The sequence below is a fragment of the Girardinichthys multiradiatus genome, chromosome 5, assembly GCF_021462225.1.
Source record: "Girardinichthys multiradiatus isolate DD_20200921_A chromosome 5, DD_fGirMul_XY1, whole genome shotgun sequence".
Classification (NCBI taxonomy): Eukaryota; Metazoa; Chordata; class Actinopteri; order Cyprinodontiformes; family Goodeidae; genus Girardinichthys; species Girardinichthys multiradiatus.
The window spans coordinates 11404849-11420633 of record NC_061798.1 but is presented as its reverse complement, the minus strand read 5'-3'; the positions used below and the strand labels follow the sequence as shown (position 1 = coordinate 11420633).

Sequence of the window (15785 nt, the reverse complement as noted above, 5' to 3'; positions counted from 1 at the left end):
AAAAAAAAAAAAAAAAAAAAAAAAGTGAACCCAGAAACTCAAGGATGAAAACATTTTTGACCCATAGCAAGAAAATCCTGTGTTCAACTATACCTCAAAGCACTGATAAACCATGATCGGATCACTGATCAGAACTTGGACCAGACGCTGATATCAGGTATTCTAAAACTATACAAGAAATAACTGCTGCTTTGCATACCCTTATGGCATTTCTCAATAAAAACATTTCAAAATGTTTATTAAACTTCAGTACACCCCAACAAGATCCAAGAATTGAAGCAGTGAAGTTTGTGAAAACCAACATTTCTGTCAGTTTCAAAACTTTGGGCTCCAACTGTGTAAGGTAGAATATCACAAAGAGAGGACACTGTTGAGGCAAAAACATCAGAGGAGAAATTTGAGGAAAATCTGATTTATTCTAGCTAAGAAAATGAAAAGTAGAGCATGAAGAAGCAGATATGTTGGTGGTGTTACAGAGTTGAACCAGATTTCCACTGGAAGCCGACTTTCCTTTGTTAAATTAAAATACCACCTTCATGTCTGTTTTTGACGAACGTGTGCTGTTTTATAGACAATACAATTGATCGCTCTTCTCAAATCAGCCACCTTTAAAACAAAACTATTAAAATTATATTTAAAAATATAAAAAGAGCAAGAATAGCAGGAGTCTGGTAGATAACTAAAAACATTTAAGACCACAAAGGCAAGAGCTAAATAAATGATTATTGGGTTAAAAAAGAAATAAAAATCCTAACTAAAATGATCAAATAGAACCTAGAATAAAAGAACCTGCCTACAACTTAGATGCTTTCTTACAATTTATAACTTCAAAGTCAATTAACGTATTTGATGCTGAAATTAGAGTAAATATTTACCTTTCAATTTATGAAACTGAAGCCCTATTTGAAGAAAAAAAAAAAAAACGCTCATATGGCAACTGTTCTATTTGCAGTTTCTATCCAGGATCCCCAAACAGGGTCAACTTTAAAATAGCTAAGCCCCCAGATCTTATTCGATGGCAGTTTTGCCTCAACAGTCTGGCTTACTCCCCGGCATCTGCAAACTGCTCTGATTCAGCAGGAACGCGGCAGCATCTCCATCGGATGGGGTGTGCGTGGTGCACGGCGGGGCTGTAATTGGCCGTCGCTGGCGGGTTGACCGAGTCGCTCTGCCGAAGTGTCAAATCCTGCAGAGAAAAGTGGAGCACGTCCTCTGGACCTGCAGAAGGCACAGGATGCCAGTCAGGGCCTAGACATTTAACTAAAGTGTTGATCTCATTATTTCAACAGATTTCTTTCTTTCCAGTGGCATAATATCTGATAAGGCACAACATCGAGACAGCCTTAATGTTACATACTAGGCCCACACACACCTGATTATCCACATAATTGAAAAAGGGTGTGTGCAGTGAAATAGTAGGGATCAGATCAGCAATTAACGGGACCCGAAATCCGTCATGATAAATTATGTAGCTAAACCAACTAATGAGTAGTCATAATATTGTGACTGGTCAGTTTGTAGTGACTATACACTGATGTAGAATTGAATTCTGAAGTTTAGAGAAAGGCTGTTTTACCATAAGGTGCGGCCTCTAAAATCATCTTTTCCCTGTTTTTGAAAGTGGCCTCTAGGATCTCTTCTTCCCAGTCCTCTTCCTCCTGCAACGGCATCACGAGTGGCGTATAACCTCCTAGATCGGTCATGTTCTTATCTCTGTAAAAACAGATTCAATAATTGTTGTAGGTTCTCGTTAAATGTCTGCATGTTTACAGCAAATAACAGTTTTTGCCAGCACATTCCTAAAAATCTTCAGTCAGGAGGACAGAAGGTGCTTTGGTGTTTAGCTGTGCTTCTATCAAAGAAAGATTTTGACTAAGCTGTGAACCACAAGTACCCCTGTTGTTTTTCTGTCCCATAGAAAGTACTCCTGGCTGAGTCCTTTGGTGGAAACACAAGCAAGATCAGAAATCCAACAGCAAAAAAATAAAAGACTATTTCTTCAACACTGTGTCACGGTCAGATAAACAAGCTGTACCATTGCCACGTTAACGCTTATGTTTTGGAGATTTGACTAATGGACCCAGCAGGCCTGAAAGTGTATGACTCAGTTAACAATGCTGACAGATGTCTGGGCTCACCTTTTCTTCTCGTTTCTGAAGTGTTTCTTTCCTCTTTGTTTCCTCTTGGATGCAGATAAGCTGGGATCTGGTACCGCTTGCTCAGACGGGTCGACACCACCAAACCTGGCGGCACCAATGGCTGCAGAACAGCCCAGCACATCTGTACCTGTGAATCTTCCAGCTGTTGCACCGGTAGCGAGTGGTGAAAATGTGCCCTTTTGTGTCGAGGAGTTCTTCCGGGACACAGCTCTGGTACTCTTACTGTTGTGGGAATAGTTAAAATAACCATTATTCTTGCGTGGTGGATAGGGGGGGTCCAGTGAGCCAGCTTTAGCGCTCTCATTGGCTCCATGTTGGCGGTCTGCCCTGCTAATCCAACCTGCATCAGGATTGTCTTTGCGGAGCAGACTGTTGGCCTTACAGGTGTTGTGATGAGCCTCCCTCCGCCTGCACTCGAAGCTGAACCCACACTGAGGCATCACGTCACCTGTCTGTCACACACAGTTCAAGGGTTCATTACACAGCATGCATAATCCCTGAAAATCTTTTAGCCCCCGTACCTTGTTTACAGATAAATATATATATATATCTAACTTATAATATAATGTATAGAGTAATGGTAAATCGGTTATCATTGTCGGCCCAAATTTTCATATTGATACATCCCAAAAAAAAATAAATAGAAAAATGGATCATATCAATTACTGGAAATATTTGTAAAAATGCAGCAATGTGGAAAAGTCTCAAACTATTAGTCTTCTTTAAATTTAGCAGCTAAGACGGATTTTCCTTTTGTTCTCATGTTTAGTAAAGTTCTTAATTATTTTCAAAGGAATGATTTAAGCCCCTCAACTTAAGACCATAAACACAATCAGATCAGTAAAACAATAACATACATCTTCTACCAACATTGAGGCCGTTAACAATTCATACCTGACCTAAAAACAGTGGGTCATCTCAAATGCACACACCCAGCTAACGTTAGCCAGGAAGCTGACCAGACTGCACTACTCCATTATGTCTGAGGACCCCGCTGCATGATGGCGGAACCAACGACAGACTTATCCTTTGCTGTCAGATCTCCCTTTCTCTTATTTATGCATTCGAGCTTCTTCTACTCCCAGCGAATGTGTGTTCTCCACTGCAGGAAACACCATCTGTCCAGAACGCTCTCACATACTGCCTGAGGAGGCAGATCTGATCATGTTCCTCAACCGGAACATTTTCTGATTTTATACAGTACCTGCTGCTAATCTGGACTGGGTTGAACAAGCTGTTCTTTTCTTGTTTGTCTGATATTCTGCTCCAGGGTAGCCCATCAGTGAGAGCTCAGTAACATGTGGAAGTATCTGCAGCTTCAGACACTGGATATGCAGAAAAGTGTTTAATGAGGTTTTCAGAAATAAACCTCTCTTTCTTGCTAAAGTATTTCCCTGTGAAAAAAAAAACAAACTTCATAACATTTATATTAAGGTTCATAGGTTTGATATTTATATGCTGGTTGAAAACAGTCCTGTGAGAAATTCATAGTAAAGTTCATAAAAAGTTACAAGAATTAAAATTCATAGAGAAGTTCAAATCCAGAAAGAACTCTGATTAGCTAGCTTATTTAAACCATGTCTACTTTTTTAAGAACCGGAACCGTTCGATCTTCAACGATGCCCAACCCTTTAACCCAGCGTTTGCTCAACAAGCAAATGGAGCCAATTTTATATGGAATCTTCAGGGGTTTTGTTACAAGAAACTTCTCAAAAAGTGTTATTTCTTCTAATTCCTCTCCCGCTCACCACTGTTCTCCATATGTGGATAAATACTCTCCATTTGGTTTACTGGAGGCCCAAAGGCTTACAATGACTACAGACCCATTCAATAAATTAGCATATTGTTGAAAAGTTCATTTATTTCAGTAACTTAGCTGTATAGATTAACTGCACACAAACTGATTTTGTCAAGTCTTTATTTCTGTTAATTATGAGGATTTTCTGCTTACAACCCAATGAAAATACGACATTTAAGATTAGAATATTACACCAGACCAATAACAGAAAACTTTAATACACAAACGTGGGCTTTTTAAAATAGTATGTTTTATAAATGCTTAAAGGCTATTTTGAAAAAATACTCTCAATGTGACAAACGAGCCTCATTTGTACACACATACATTTTTTGAATATGACTATTTTAATCTGTTCTTCCCCTTCTTTGAATAAAACACTGATTTAAAAACTTAATGTTGTATTTCATCAGGTTATCTTTTTCTGATATTAAAATTCATTTGATGAAACATTTAAGAGTAACAGCAAAGCAGGAACAGAAAACATTTGTAAGTGGCTCATTGTTTTGTACAGCACTGTACAAGTACACCTCAAAACATTTGGATACCGTTAAAACAAAAAATCTATTTTTTGTGACTCATCTGAGAAAGTGAAACTTGTATAGATTCATTAAACACAGACTAAATATTTCAAGCCTTTATTTCTTGTAATTTTGGTGATTATGGCTTACAGATAAGGAAAACCCAAAATTCAGTGTCTCAGAATATTAGAATATTGTGAAAAAGTTCAATATTGGGAAGTCAATCAGCTAATCCTAATCCTACACTGGGCTACAGATGTCCCATTCCTTGTGTCAAACCACTCCTGAACTGGAGACAATATCAGCCCATGTCTTACCTGGGATAAAGAGTCTGTACTTGTATAGCTCTTTATTCCCCAGAGACACCAAAGCGCTTTACACTACAATCAGTCATCCACCCATTCATACACATTGACAGGCGTAGTGCACATTGTAGCCACAGCTGCCCTGGGGCAGACTGACATACAATCGCTGCCACCGCGCCCTCTGACCACTGTCAGCACAGGTCACAGGACGAACCCCTACCATCATCCTTATGGTCGCCCCAAGGATAAGGTGAAAAAGAGCTCAGCTGTTGCTCAGTGGCCCAAAGTCCTCTTTTCATATGAAAGTAAAGTTTACATTTCATTTGGAAATCAAGGTCCCAGAGTCTGGAGGAAGAGTGGAGAGGCACCGAATCCACATTGCTTGAAGTTCAGTGTTTTCTGTAATCCACAGCTAATGTAGACATCTATCAGGAAATTTTAAAGCCCTTCATGCTTCCTTCTGCTGACTAGCTTTATGGAGATGCTGGTTTCACTTCCCAGCAGAAATTGGTACTGGCCCACATTGCCAAAAGTACCAAAAGCTGGTTCAATGACCATGGTGTTGACTGGCCAGCAAAACTGGCCTGACCTTAACCCCATAGAGAACTATGGAATATTGTCAAGAGGAAGATGAGAGACACCAGAACCAACAATGAAGATGACCTGAAGTCCGCCATCAATGGGTTTCCATCACACTTCAGCAGAACCACAGGCTGATCTCCATGCCACGCTGCATTGATGCAATTCATGCAATCGGAGGCCCAACCAAGTGCTGAGTTCATAGAAATGACCAGACTATCCGGAAGCATAGTATTTCTGTTTAAAATATCAATTTTTATTGATCTTATGTAATAATCTAATGTTCGGATTAATTAAAGTTTGGGTTAAGCCAAACTCATTATATTTTACATAAATAAAACCCTTGAAAATAATCATATTTATTGATATGTTTGTCATTAAACTGAAAGTTTAAACTTTTACGTATCCTGTGAACTTTTAGTAGCCTGATCTGACTGTAATGCTTTGAGGACATTTACAGGTCCTTCTCAAAATATTAGCATATTGAGATAAAGTTCATTATTTTCCATAATGTCATGATGAAAATTTAACATTCATATATTTTAGATTCATTGCACACTAACTGAAATATTTCAGGTCTTTTATTGTCTTAATACAGATGATTGTGGCATACATCTCATGAAAACCCAAAATTCCTATCTCACAAAATTAGCATATTTCATCCGACCAATAAAAGAAAAGTGTTTTTAATACAAAAAACGTCAACCTTCAAATAATCATGTACAGTTATGCACTCAATACTTGGTCGGGAATCCTTTGGCAGAAATGACTGCTTCAATGCGGCGTGGCATGGAGGCAATCAGCCTGTGGCACTGCTGAGGTCTTATGGAGGCCCAGGATGCTTCGATAGCGGCCTTTAGCTCATCCAGAGTGTTGGGTCTTGAGTCTCTCAACGTTCTCTTCACAATATCCCACAGATTCTCTATGGGGTTCAGGTCAGGAGAGTTGGCAGGTCAATTGAGCCCAGTGATACCATGGTCAGTAAACCATTTACCAGTGGTTTTGGCACTGTGAGCAGGTACCAGGTCGTGCTGAAAAATGAAATCTTCATCTCCATAAAGCTTTTCAGTAGATGGAAGCATGAAGTGCTCCAAAATCTCCTGATAGCTAGCTGCATTGACCCTGCCCTTGATAAAACACAGTGGACCAACACCAGCAGCTGACACGGCACCCCAGACCATCACTGACTGTGGGTACTTGACACTGGACCTCTGGCATTTTGGCATTTCCTTCTCCCCAGTCTTCCTCCAGACTCTGGCACCTTGATTTCTGAATGACATGCAGAATTTGCTTTCATTCGAAAAAAGTACTTTGGACCACTGAGCAACAGTCCAGTGCTGCTTCTCTGTAGCCCAGGTCAGGCGCTTCTGCCGCTGTTTCTGGTTCAAAAGTGGCTTGACCTGGGGAATGCAGCACCTGTAGCCCATTTCCTGCACATGCCTGTGCACGGTGGCTCTGGATGTTTCTACTCCAGACTCAGTCCACTGCTTCCGCAGGTCCCCCAAGGTCTGGAATCGGCCCTTCTCCACAATCTTCCTCAGGGTCCGGTCACCTCTTCTCGTTGTGCAGCGTTTTCTGCCACACTTTTTCCTTCCCACAGACTTCCCACTGAGGTGCCTTGATACAGCACTCTGGGAACAGCCTATTCATTCAGAAATTTCTTTCTGTGTCTTACCCTCTTGCTTGAGGGTGTCAATAGTGGCCTTCTGGACAGCAGTCAGGTCGGCAGTCTTACCCATGATTGGGGTTTTGAGTGATGAACCAGGCTGGGAGTTTTAAAGGCCTCAGGAATCTTTTGCAGGTGTTTAGAGTTAACTCGTTGATTCAGATGATTAGGTTCATAGCTCGTTTAGAGACCCTTTTAATGATATGCTAATTTTGTGAGATAGGAATTTTGGGTTTTCATGAGCTGTATGCCAAAATCATCCGTATTAAGACAATAAAAGACCTGAAATATTTCAGTTAGTGTGCAATGAATCTAAAATATATGAATGTTAAATTTTCATCATGACATTATGGAAAATAATGAACTTTATCACAATATGCTAATATTTTGAGAAGGACCTGTACTCTAAATCCAGCACTATTAGCTATTTTCAAATCGTGTTTTCAATATCCATTCCTCAGACTTCCTCTCAGGGTTTTTACCGTTTTGATGCAGGTCAGCGTTAATTCTCTTTTTTTTTTTTATCGTATTAAAAAGTAAAACCCTGTCATCTGGAATCAGAGTGATCGGTGATTGTTTTACAGTCCACAGAAGGTAAACTGGAAGCTGAGCTGGTTTCAGTGTAACCGCTGGAGTCAGCAGGCTAACATCCTCCATTAGCTAACATCAAACACCGGCTCCTCGCTGTAAGCTGAGGCCGCTCACGCGTTAGTCTGGTCAGGTCAGGTCAACCATCACACGGGTTAAACTCCCGGAAACAATAAATGATGAGCTAAAATAAAATGTATGAGTTTCACTAACACCGGCTTTTATCTGGATTGACTTCTTACCTGTACTGAAACCGCGGGCAGGCCTGAGCCCAGCGCAGCACCGAGCGGCAGAAGAGAGGGCGGAACAGAGTGACCGGTAGGTGGCGCCAAACTACGAAGAAATGCGATTACTTCCTTTTTCTCCATTTCAAATTACGTGTAACCTCTTTTCCTTGTTGTTAACCCTCAGCACTTCTGACCGTGAAGTTATTTTATATCGCTATATCAAATTTTTTGTTAAGTTTAATTTTTGTTTGGTTCAATTGCATTTTTATTTTAAACATTGTGTTTACTTTGTGTAGTTTTTTTCTATTTTTGATTTTATGTTGTATCTTTATCTGTCTCAGGATCAAATAAATTCTTTTTGTATTTTAGAAATTTGGTGTTTTTACGTTGTTTAAATGCTGTTTCTCTTGTGTTTTATGGCATTTTGTTTTAGTTGCCTAATAACTGTCCTTATTTCTATTTGCTTAGTTTAGTAGTTTCTGGTGTGATTGTCACTCCTGGAGGCAAAGCAATGAAGTGTTTAACCAGCCCTTAAACAAGCATATTCTAATATGCTTGCACGTTTTTCTGGTGTATCAATTTTGTACCAATTTTAAATTTGTTTTTTTTTACTTGTCAGTTCAGAGGTCCCTCCCAGAACAAGACTTTGAGCTAAAATGCAGAATGAATAGGGTTTGAAAATCAGTTTAGGGACACCAGCATTAAATCTGCATGCTGACTTTAAGCCATAATTAAGTAATATTCAAAGGAACACATTTGGTATGTTTCCACCTTGCTGAATATGATACACACATCCAAACATTGACCAATCCTGTCTCAATATAAGAGATCTTTAGAAAACCTTTCAGAGATGGCAGAATAATTCCGTATGTGTTTTCTTAATCTCCACTGTCTTCGGTATTTGGAGAAAAACTAAAACTTAAGTCAACATCACTGACAATAAATGAAATTACAATATCAAACTGTGACTGTACAATTCTGTCATGGACATGCGTAACTCCCTGGGAAACAATAAGTGCATGCGTGTACCTGTTTCGTGGACGCACACTCTTGTGACGGAACAGGGAAAGACAGGATGTCTGAAAGTAGGATTTTAGTGTTGAATTGCAATAAAATCCTTTGCAGTGGAGGTTGAATCGTTTTTAACTGTAACTATAAGTGGGATTGAGAGGTATTAAAGTGAGAAGAATCTCATGAGGCATCATCTCAACCCAAACATTTTTATTGCCAAATCAGGTACCCCAATGAGTAGCCCTAATAGAGGTTTAACAGCAACCAGACTTCAGTTTTACAGCTTGATGTGTTGGATTTTATTCAAAAATCATTTTATTCACAAGCAGCTATTGAAAGAACCGATGAGCAGGTCTTTGTAATAAGTTAATATTGCTCATAATGCTCACAGTTGAAGTAGGAAGACTGTTCACAACCATACAAAAAGCCAGTTTAAAGCAAAGTGAAAAGTAATGAACTGACTATAACTAGCAAAAATAAAAAAAATAAAAAACAAAAAAAAAGTAGTCACTGAATTAAAAAAAATAATCACTACACTGAAAACATAAGCCAGTTTAAGTATCATACAAAGCATTGTGCTACATGTCCAACAAGACACCTAGGCAACACGCTGGTTTCTCTTTGATAAAACTGTAGAAAATCGTCTTCTTAGTACCAGTCTTAAAAAGAGTGGTAAGTGGCACATTAATACAAATGGTTACTGTTCAAGTACAGCATTTACAAGCCAGAAGAAACAAATCTGACAGAAACAGAGTGTACCTTGAAAAAGCTGCAAGTCTAGAACAAGTTCATCTTGAAAAATGTCCTCAGAAGGCACAGACAGAGAAAAATGTGAGCCATGCAAAAGAAAACAAAATGCTTTTTTGTGCAAGGAAGCAAAACTCAAGTTTGTGAAAATTAAATAATACAGCAGATTGTGATTGTTCCTCCTTTACATTAAATGGATACTTAGGAAAGTTTGAAGTGAGTTCCTGTTAAAGGGTTCTAAGCAGGTATTATGTTACCTGTAGTAACTCTCATGGGTCTTCATTTGGTATAAATACAGATTAGTTGGTTCTGGAGGCTGAAACTAAGGGCTAGCCCGATGATGACAAAGAGCAAGGCGGATTTCAACAGCTTTGGGCCAAGGCCAAGAAAACCCATTTCAAATACAATTTACACCAATGCTATTGCCTAAACCTTCAAACCTTTGTTACGTTTGCTTTACGTGGCTATTTACAGAAAAGCTAACAATTATCTAGACGGAAATGCCGTTAGAAGGCTGTGCACCACCCATGATCTTCCTGTGTGAAACACATACCGGGAACTGAACTAAAGCAGTCAGGCTGTGTAAAAATTTATAAAAATTGGGCTCACTTTAACCAAAGTAATATTTTTGCCTATTGCACCGTTTTTCTTTTCTACTTGGAACTTAGTCTGAATGGAAATGCTTTACTTTACACATTCTGTTCTCAGTCTGTGTTTCACATGGGAAGGTCTTTGGTAATGCACTGGCTCCAACTTCCATATTCCATGTAAGTAATCATCAATTTTATCATAAAAAAAGAAGACACCCAATGCAAACATGATAATCGTTTAAAGGTTTTATAAAACAGTAATTGCACAAGATTATATTTGCTTTAAGATGGAAAAACTCTAGACTGGCCATTAGCATTAGCCTCTGGGACCAACTAATCTAGGTTTATACTAAATAACCAGGAGAGATCGATCTGCTGCAGGTAAGAGATTACCTGTTTAGAAGCTTTTATCAAAATCTCACTTCAAAAATTACAAGTTATCCCTGTAAAGCACTCCTTGTTACAGTACTAAATACTTCACGTGTTTAAACGTGTTACAGAGATTTAAATTACAAATGCCCTTTTGGCCACACAGGAAGTGAAACATTTAGTTCTACATTCATTATATTTACAGCAGTTTATTAATTACACAGAGCAAATCAGGGCGTTATGTAAATAACATATGTAGCTAGAAGGTGGCAATGGGGTTGCTGATCCAGTCTTCGGTACCAAAAAGTGAGTCTTCTGTGCACGCTCACATCTTGTTTGTAAGTCGATCTCTCCGGGCGTCTATCTGAATCAAAACAGCCCGTTACAGAGACCATCAATCACGCGGACGCAACTCCACCACACAAACACGTACATTCATATCAAAACTTTCCTGTGCAACATTGTTTGGGTATATCACTACCAAGTGGGAATCTTTTTCAGCTCAGGCTTTACTTTACAATTTAAAGACATTCCTTGGCTACAGCTTCTGTCGATCAGTCCAACACCTCTAAGCCAACTAAGGACCATTGTTCTGATTGATATGGATGCAATTTGTTTTGGAAGACGTGTTCTTAAGATTGAAAAAGATTTTAAAAAAGCATCTTTAGTGTACCTGATTTCACAAAAAATACTCTTTTTTTTCTGCAGGGTGTAGAGCCCAACATTCCCAACACTTTCTGTATTATTTGTTTTAACTTCCAAAACATTCCTTCTTTCCTTACCTTGTCTTTTCATAATACATGCTCGTCCAAATTAGTGATAATGTGCATTCATCCTCTCTAATAAACAGGTCAGGCAACAACGAGGCTGCCTTCATGTCTGTCTTACACAGGGTAACCGTCTTATTTTCTTTTTTTATCTGACTCTCTGTTGTTCCAAAAAGTAGACCCTACCAGTCATCCTGTTTTTCAATAATACAGCAATTATTCCATGAAGGTAAGATTTGTGAGACTGTTCTAGTGTTTATGCCCTCCAGATTAATTCCAGCGTCCTCCACTGACTGACTGTGTCAATCTTAAAAGCAGGTCGGGTTCAGGTTATTCCTGGTTAGAAACTACCAGCTTGTAACAAAAAACAAAAGTTGTGACAACAACAGAACACAGCAGCAGAGTATGAAAACAGTGCAGACTGAGGCGACTGAGTCACATTTGCATAACCATCAGCTGTTCAGCAGTCGCTCACTGAGATGAGTGCCTCAACTTCAGCGCTAAATCTCAATGTGTGGAGAGAAACAGTCTTCAGATCAAACAGCAGCGGGCAAAGCAGGTCCATTTACACAAGACAGAGTCCGGTCATCTTTGCCTTCCTCCGGTACAGAATCTCGGAACAGATAACTGGAACCATTTTCCGAGATTAGGATTGATGATTTCCACACCCAGTTAGGCGTCTGCTAGTCCTTTATCTCCAGAATGGAGGGGTTGTGGTCCAAGATGGACAGAATAATCTTGTCCATGTACTGCCGCAGGCATAAATTGATGTCCTCCTGCTCCTTCAGGGCTTCTATTAACTGTGGAGAAATGTGTATGTCAAACACATCTTAATAATAGTATATCAATCATCTATGATACTACCCAAGGATATTTATTGGCAAGAAATGGTGTCTTGATTTTATTCTCGGACTTAGGCTATAATCAGGGCAATTATCTCTCACACACATGCACCCACATCAGGGTCGTACAAGTGTATATTTTTACCATTAGTAATCTCTCCTTCCTCAAAAAGTATCTGCAATTGTTGCTGTATCTCAGTCACAGTCTGTCTCATGCAACAAAGTTAATTATGGAGCAGGGGTGTCTATCTCGAATCTGACACAAGTAAGCAGCCAGCCTGTTTGTTGGTATGCTGGAAATTACAGGACAGGTGGGGAAAAAGAAGAGAAGTATGGGACCAGGGTTCTAATCAAGGCATTTTGATGTGATCAGTATTGGTTTTCCTGACCAAACTCAACTCCTGAGATATATTAGTAGACCATGTAATACTGAATAAACGCAGTCCATCGTCAAGCTTAAACAAGGCATTGCTCTTTGGACTTTGTTTAGAAAAATGTCTAATCTTAGATGACTCGTACTGTTAACCAAGACAAAATAATATTAAAGAACAGCTAAGTGGGATATTTTAGACTTATACCACCATGCTGTGATATGTTCTAGAAATACAAGTGAGCCCTGAGTACGACATGAAAACAACCTAGAACAAAATCAGTAGTTATTAGCAAAAGAAGATGATGGAAATTAATTGCAACAGATGCCTACAAATGTGTTCATGCTCTTCATTGTCAGAAATAATATCTATACTGAAGTTTCACCTGATCTTTGGAGGCGTTATCTATCTCATCGGCTAGAGACTGAGCCTTGGTCTGGGTGGCAAACAGGTTCTTGGCTTCGTACAGGCTGATGCTGAGGATCTGACCATTCAGGTCGTCGTTTTGCTCCCTCAGCTTCTGGGTTTCCTAAAATATACAACCAGGGTAGGAGATAAGGGAGAGAAAGATAAGTGTGTGGACCATGCTTTTAAAAGCAGAAACTACTTTTATCTTAACACAAACACCAAGAATGCAGAGACTGGTCCCTCAATAAGCAGCAAACACAGCTAATGTGGACACAACACTGACTGGACATAACACAGGTTATGAGGGTTAACAGTTTCCCTGCACGGTGTGCTGTGTTACCAAAGCTTTATGACTAGGTTTGCATTAAACTACTGATGGGAAGCCAGTTTGCTGTTCCCTTGTTTTACCTTCAGCTATTAAACAAGGGAGCTGCAGTGATGACCCTCATCACACTTGGCCGAGTTCACTCTACTTCAGTGTTATTAGTTGTTAATTGGGACATCAAAGGTCACAGAGGCAATTTTACCATGAGCCCGGGGCAGCGCTGAGCCCCAGACAACACCAGGAGATGGAGGTCAGAGGGAAGAAAGTCCTGGGACGCACATTGCTGGACACACACACATTTACAGAGGTGCACAGTTAGGTGTGAGGGTGAGTTTGTCTTCCCCACAGATTACAGGAGGTGGGCCTATCAAGTCTAGCTTGATAGGTTTATTTGTTGCTTTTTCTGCTGCTATAAAATTGCCAATTCTTATTACACAAGCCATACTTTAGTTTTCCACAGAAAAGAAATGACATAATAAGGATGTATTAGGTATTTGTGCAGTGTTTTATATCCTGACCAGACTGCTCTTTATTCTCTCTACTCAATGGAAGTAGGAAATATTTGATTTTCTGTTTGTGTTTCGGGTTTATAATTAACTCCTAGGTTTCTAATAGCCACTAAAAACTTAATGCATAAAAAAAACCTAATCGGTAGTAAAGCTGGGGTTTATGAAGTTACAATGCAATAAAAAGTCATTTAAACCCATCTGCTGCCGGCTATCATTTAAGTTACTTTAGGTTATTTTTGTGTTGCTGTGCTGTAATAACCTGAGCTACATCACTGTGTGGCTCGTAATGAGATTCTACAAAACAGATGATCATGATCATCATTATGAGCTTTCCGGGGTTGAGCTGTACATGGATTTTTATAAGAATAAAATCTGCTATCTATAATTGGTGGTTTATGTGTGTGAGGGATTCATGTTCAGCGGGACTGAATCAATGCACGGTAAAACCAGCTAAAGAGAGGTTAAAAGAGGACTGATAAATGCACGTCACTGACCGCGGATGAGGTCCTATTGTAAATTGGAAATAATGCTGTTTGTTTCCTTAAATGCTCTTGCTTGCCTGAACTGCATGTTAGGGCTGGGGTTTTTCCGGGGTGTTCTATGACGCTGACTTTCCACGGTTAGTTTACCGGGACACATACCATTTAGCCCTGCTTATCCCCAACCTGTCTGCTGTGTTCCTTGATCTTCATGATGCTGTTTGTTTACGAGTTTTCTCTAAAAAAAAACGTCTGAGGCCTTCAGAGCTTATACGGAGATTTAACAATAAACAGAAGGAACGTATAGAACAACAAATGCAGAAGTCACTAATTACACAACCTTTTCTTTTGGGGTCTTGGAGAAAAGCCGCTAATTACAAATGCATGCCACACTTTTCAGATTTTTTACTGAAAAAATAAACATAATAAAAAAAATTTTTTTTTTTTCCTTCCACTTTGCAGTTGGTCTTCCACATACAGTTTCATAGGAAAAACATCGACGTTTGTGGACAAACTGCAAAAACCTCAAGAAGTATAAATACAAAACCTCTGTAGATTCGTTAAGTCTGCTTTGTGCTGAAGCTCTTTTTTGTGTTCTGAAAGTGGGATTTAAAACAGCAATGACTGAATCTATATTATTAGCAGATACATAGAAACACAATGAATACAATATACTACTCACATATAGACTATGACTGATATTCTCACAAATGTCAATACAACAGTGTTCAGCCTGAGTGAACTCTACTCCCAAGTCAAAATATCAGTGACTCAAGCAGCCCAGCGCTGCAGTTAAAAAGGGGATTTTAAAAGCTGCTAACAGGTGTCATTATTATTTATTGTGAAACCAGACATCCCTGCTGGTAAAACAGAAGAAATGTACCATTTAACTCCAGAGGAGAAGAGAGCACCACAGGTCAGTCTAGTCTTTGTAGTCATAAAAACGCTGTAAGGGCCTACACTGATTTATGAAGTTTGATAGTTTTTACTTCTCTGGCAGCACATTATTCTTTTAGAGAGCCTGAGAGGAAACTGAAGTAGAAAACAGTGTGGAAATGCTGGATTCTTCATGAAACAAGACTACTAATGGATTATTATAATAGTGCACAAAAGATTTTATAATGGAAGAATGGTGAAGGGAAAAGGGTGGGGTTTGAAATGAGCACGAAATTGTTTTGTGCGTCTCTTGCTTTAAAATCCACAACAAAATGTTAACAAAAATATCAAAAGTGCTCATTTCTATACACCAAAGCTCATCAAGCAGCTAAAACACTCAGAAAAGAAGCTGAATTAAAGGATTGGAATAAATGATTTTATCTTTACCTGCTTCAGTCTCTTGACCTCATGCTCGAGCTCCACCTCTCTGGTCCTGCTGGTAAAGTCTGCAAGTCCAGACGAGGAGCTGCGGCTCCGACCGGGCTTCTCTGCCTCCAGTTTGAAGAGCTGCAAGTGCTCCAGCTCTCGACGCAAGTCTTCTATTAACTACACAATACAGAATAGTTCTAATGATTAACATTACAGCATGTC

The 15785-nt window shown here is 39.3% G+C and overlaps 2 protein-coding genes across 5 annotated transcripts in view; both read right to left on the bottom strand.

Annotated features, from left to right (window-relative positions):
• Positions 1-396: 396 nt before the first annotated feature.
• Positions 397-8003, bottom strand: LOC124868772. The gene is made up of 4 exons (XM_047366345.1): positions 7856-8003; positions 2139-2607; positions 1577-1713; positions 397-1218 (listed from the first exon to the last, which is right to left on the bottom strand). Exons 2-4 carry the CDS (start codon positions 2597-2599, stop codon positions 1043-1045), a joined length of 774 nt encoding a protein of 257 aa, XP_047222301.1. The 5' UTR covers positions 2600-2607; positions 7856-8003; the 3' UTR covers positions 397-1042.
• Positions 8004-9044: 1041 nt separating this feature from the next.
• The window catches only part of LOC124868410 (rab11 family-interacting protein 4B-like), a 64203-nt gene continuing 57462 nt past the window's right edge, over positions 9045-15785 (bottom strand). For 3 of the 4 annotated variants that reach the window (XM_047365645.1, XM_047365644.1, XM_047365646.1), the window contains exons 11-14: positions 15582-15740; positions 13473-13553; positions 12923-13066; positions 9045-12124 (exon numbers count right to left, since the gene is read on the bottom strand). In XM_047365645.1, coding sequence (XP_047221601.1) covers positions 12008-12124; positions 12923-13066; positions 13473-13553; positions 15582-15740 — 501 coding nt within the window. In that variant the 3' untranslated portion in view covers positions 9045-12007. The remainder of the gene's footprint in view (positions 12125-12922; positions 13067-13472; positions 13554-15581; positions 15741-15785) is intronic. The other variant, XM_047365647.1, reaches the window with a different exon arrangement.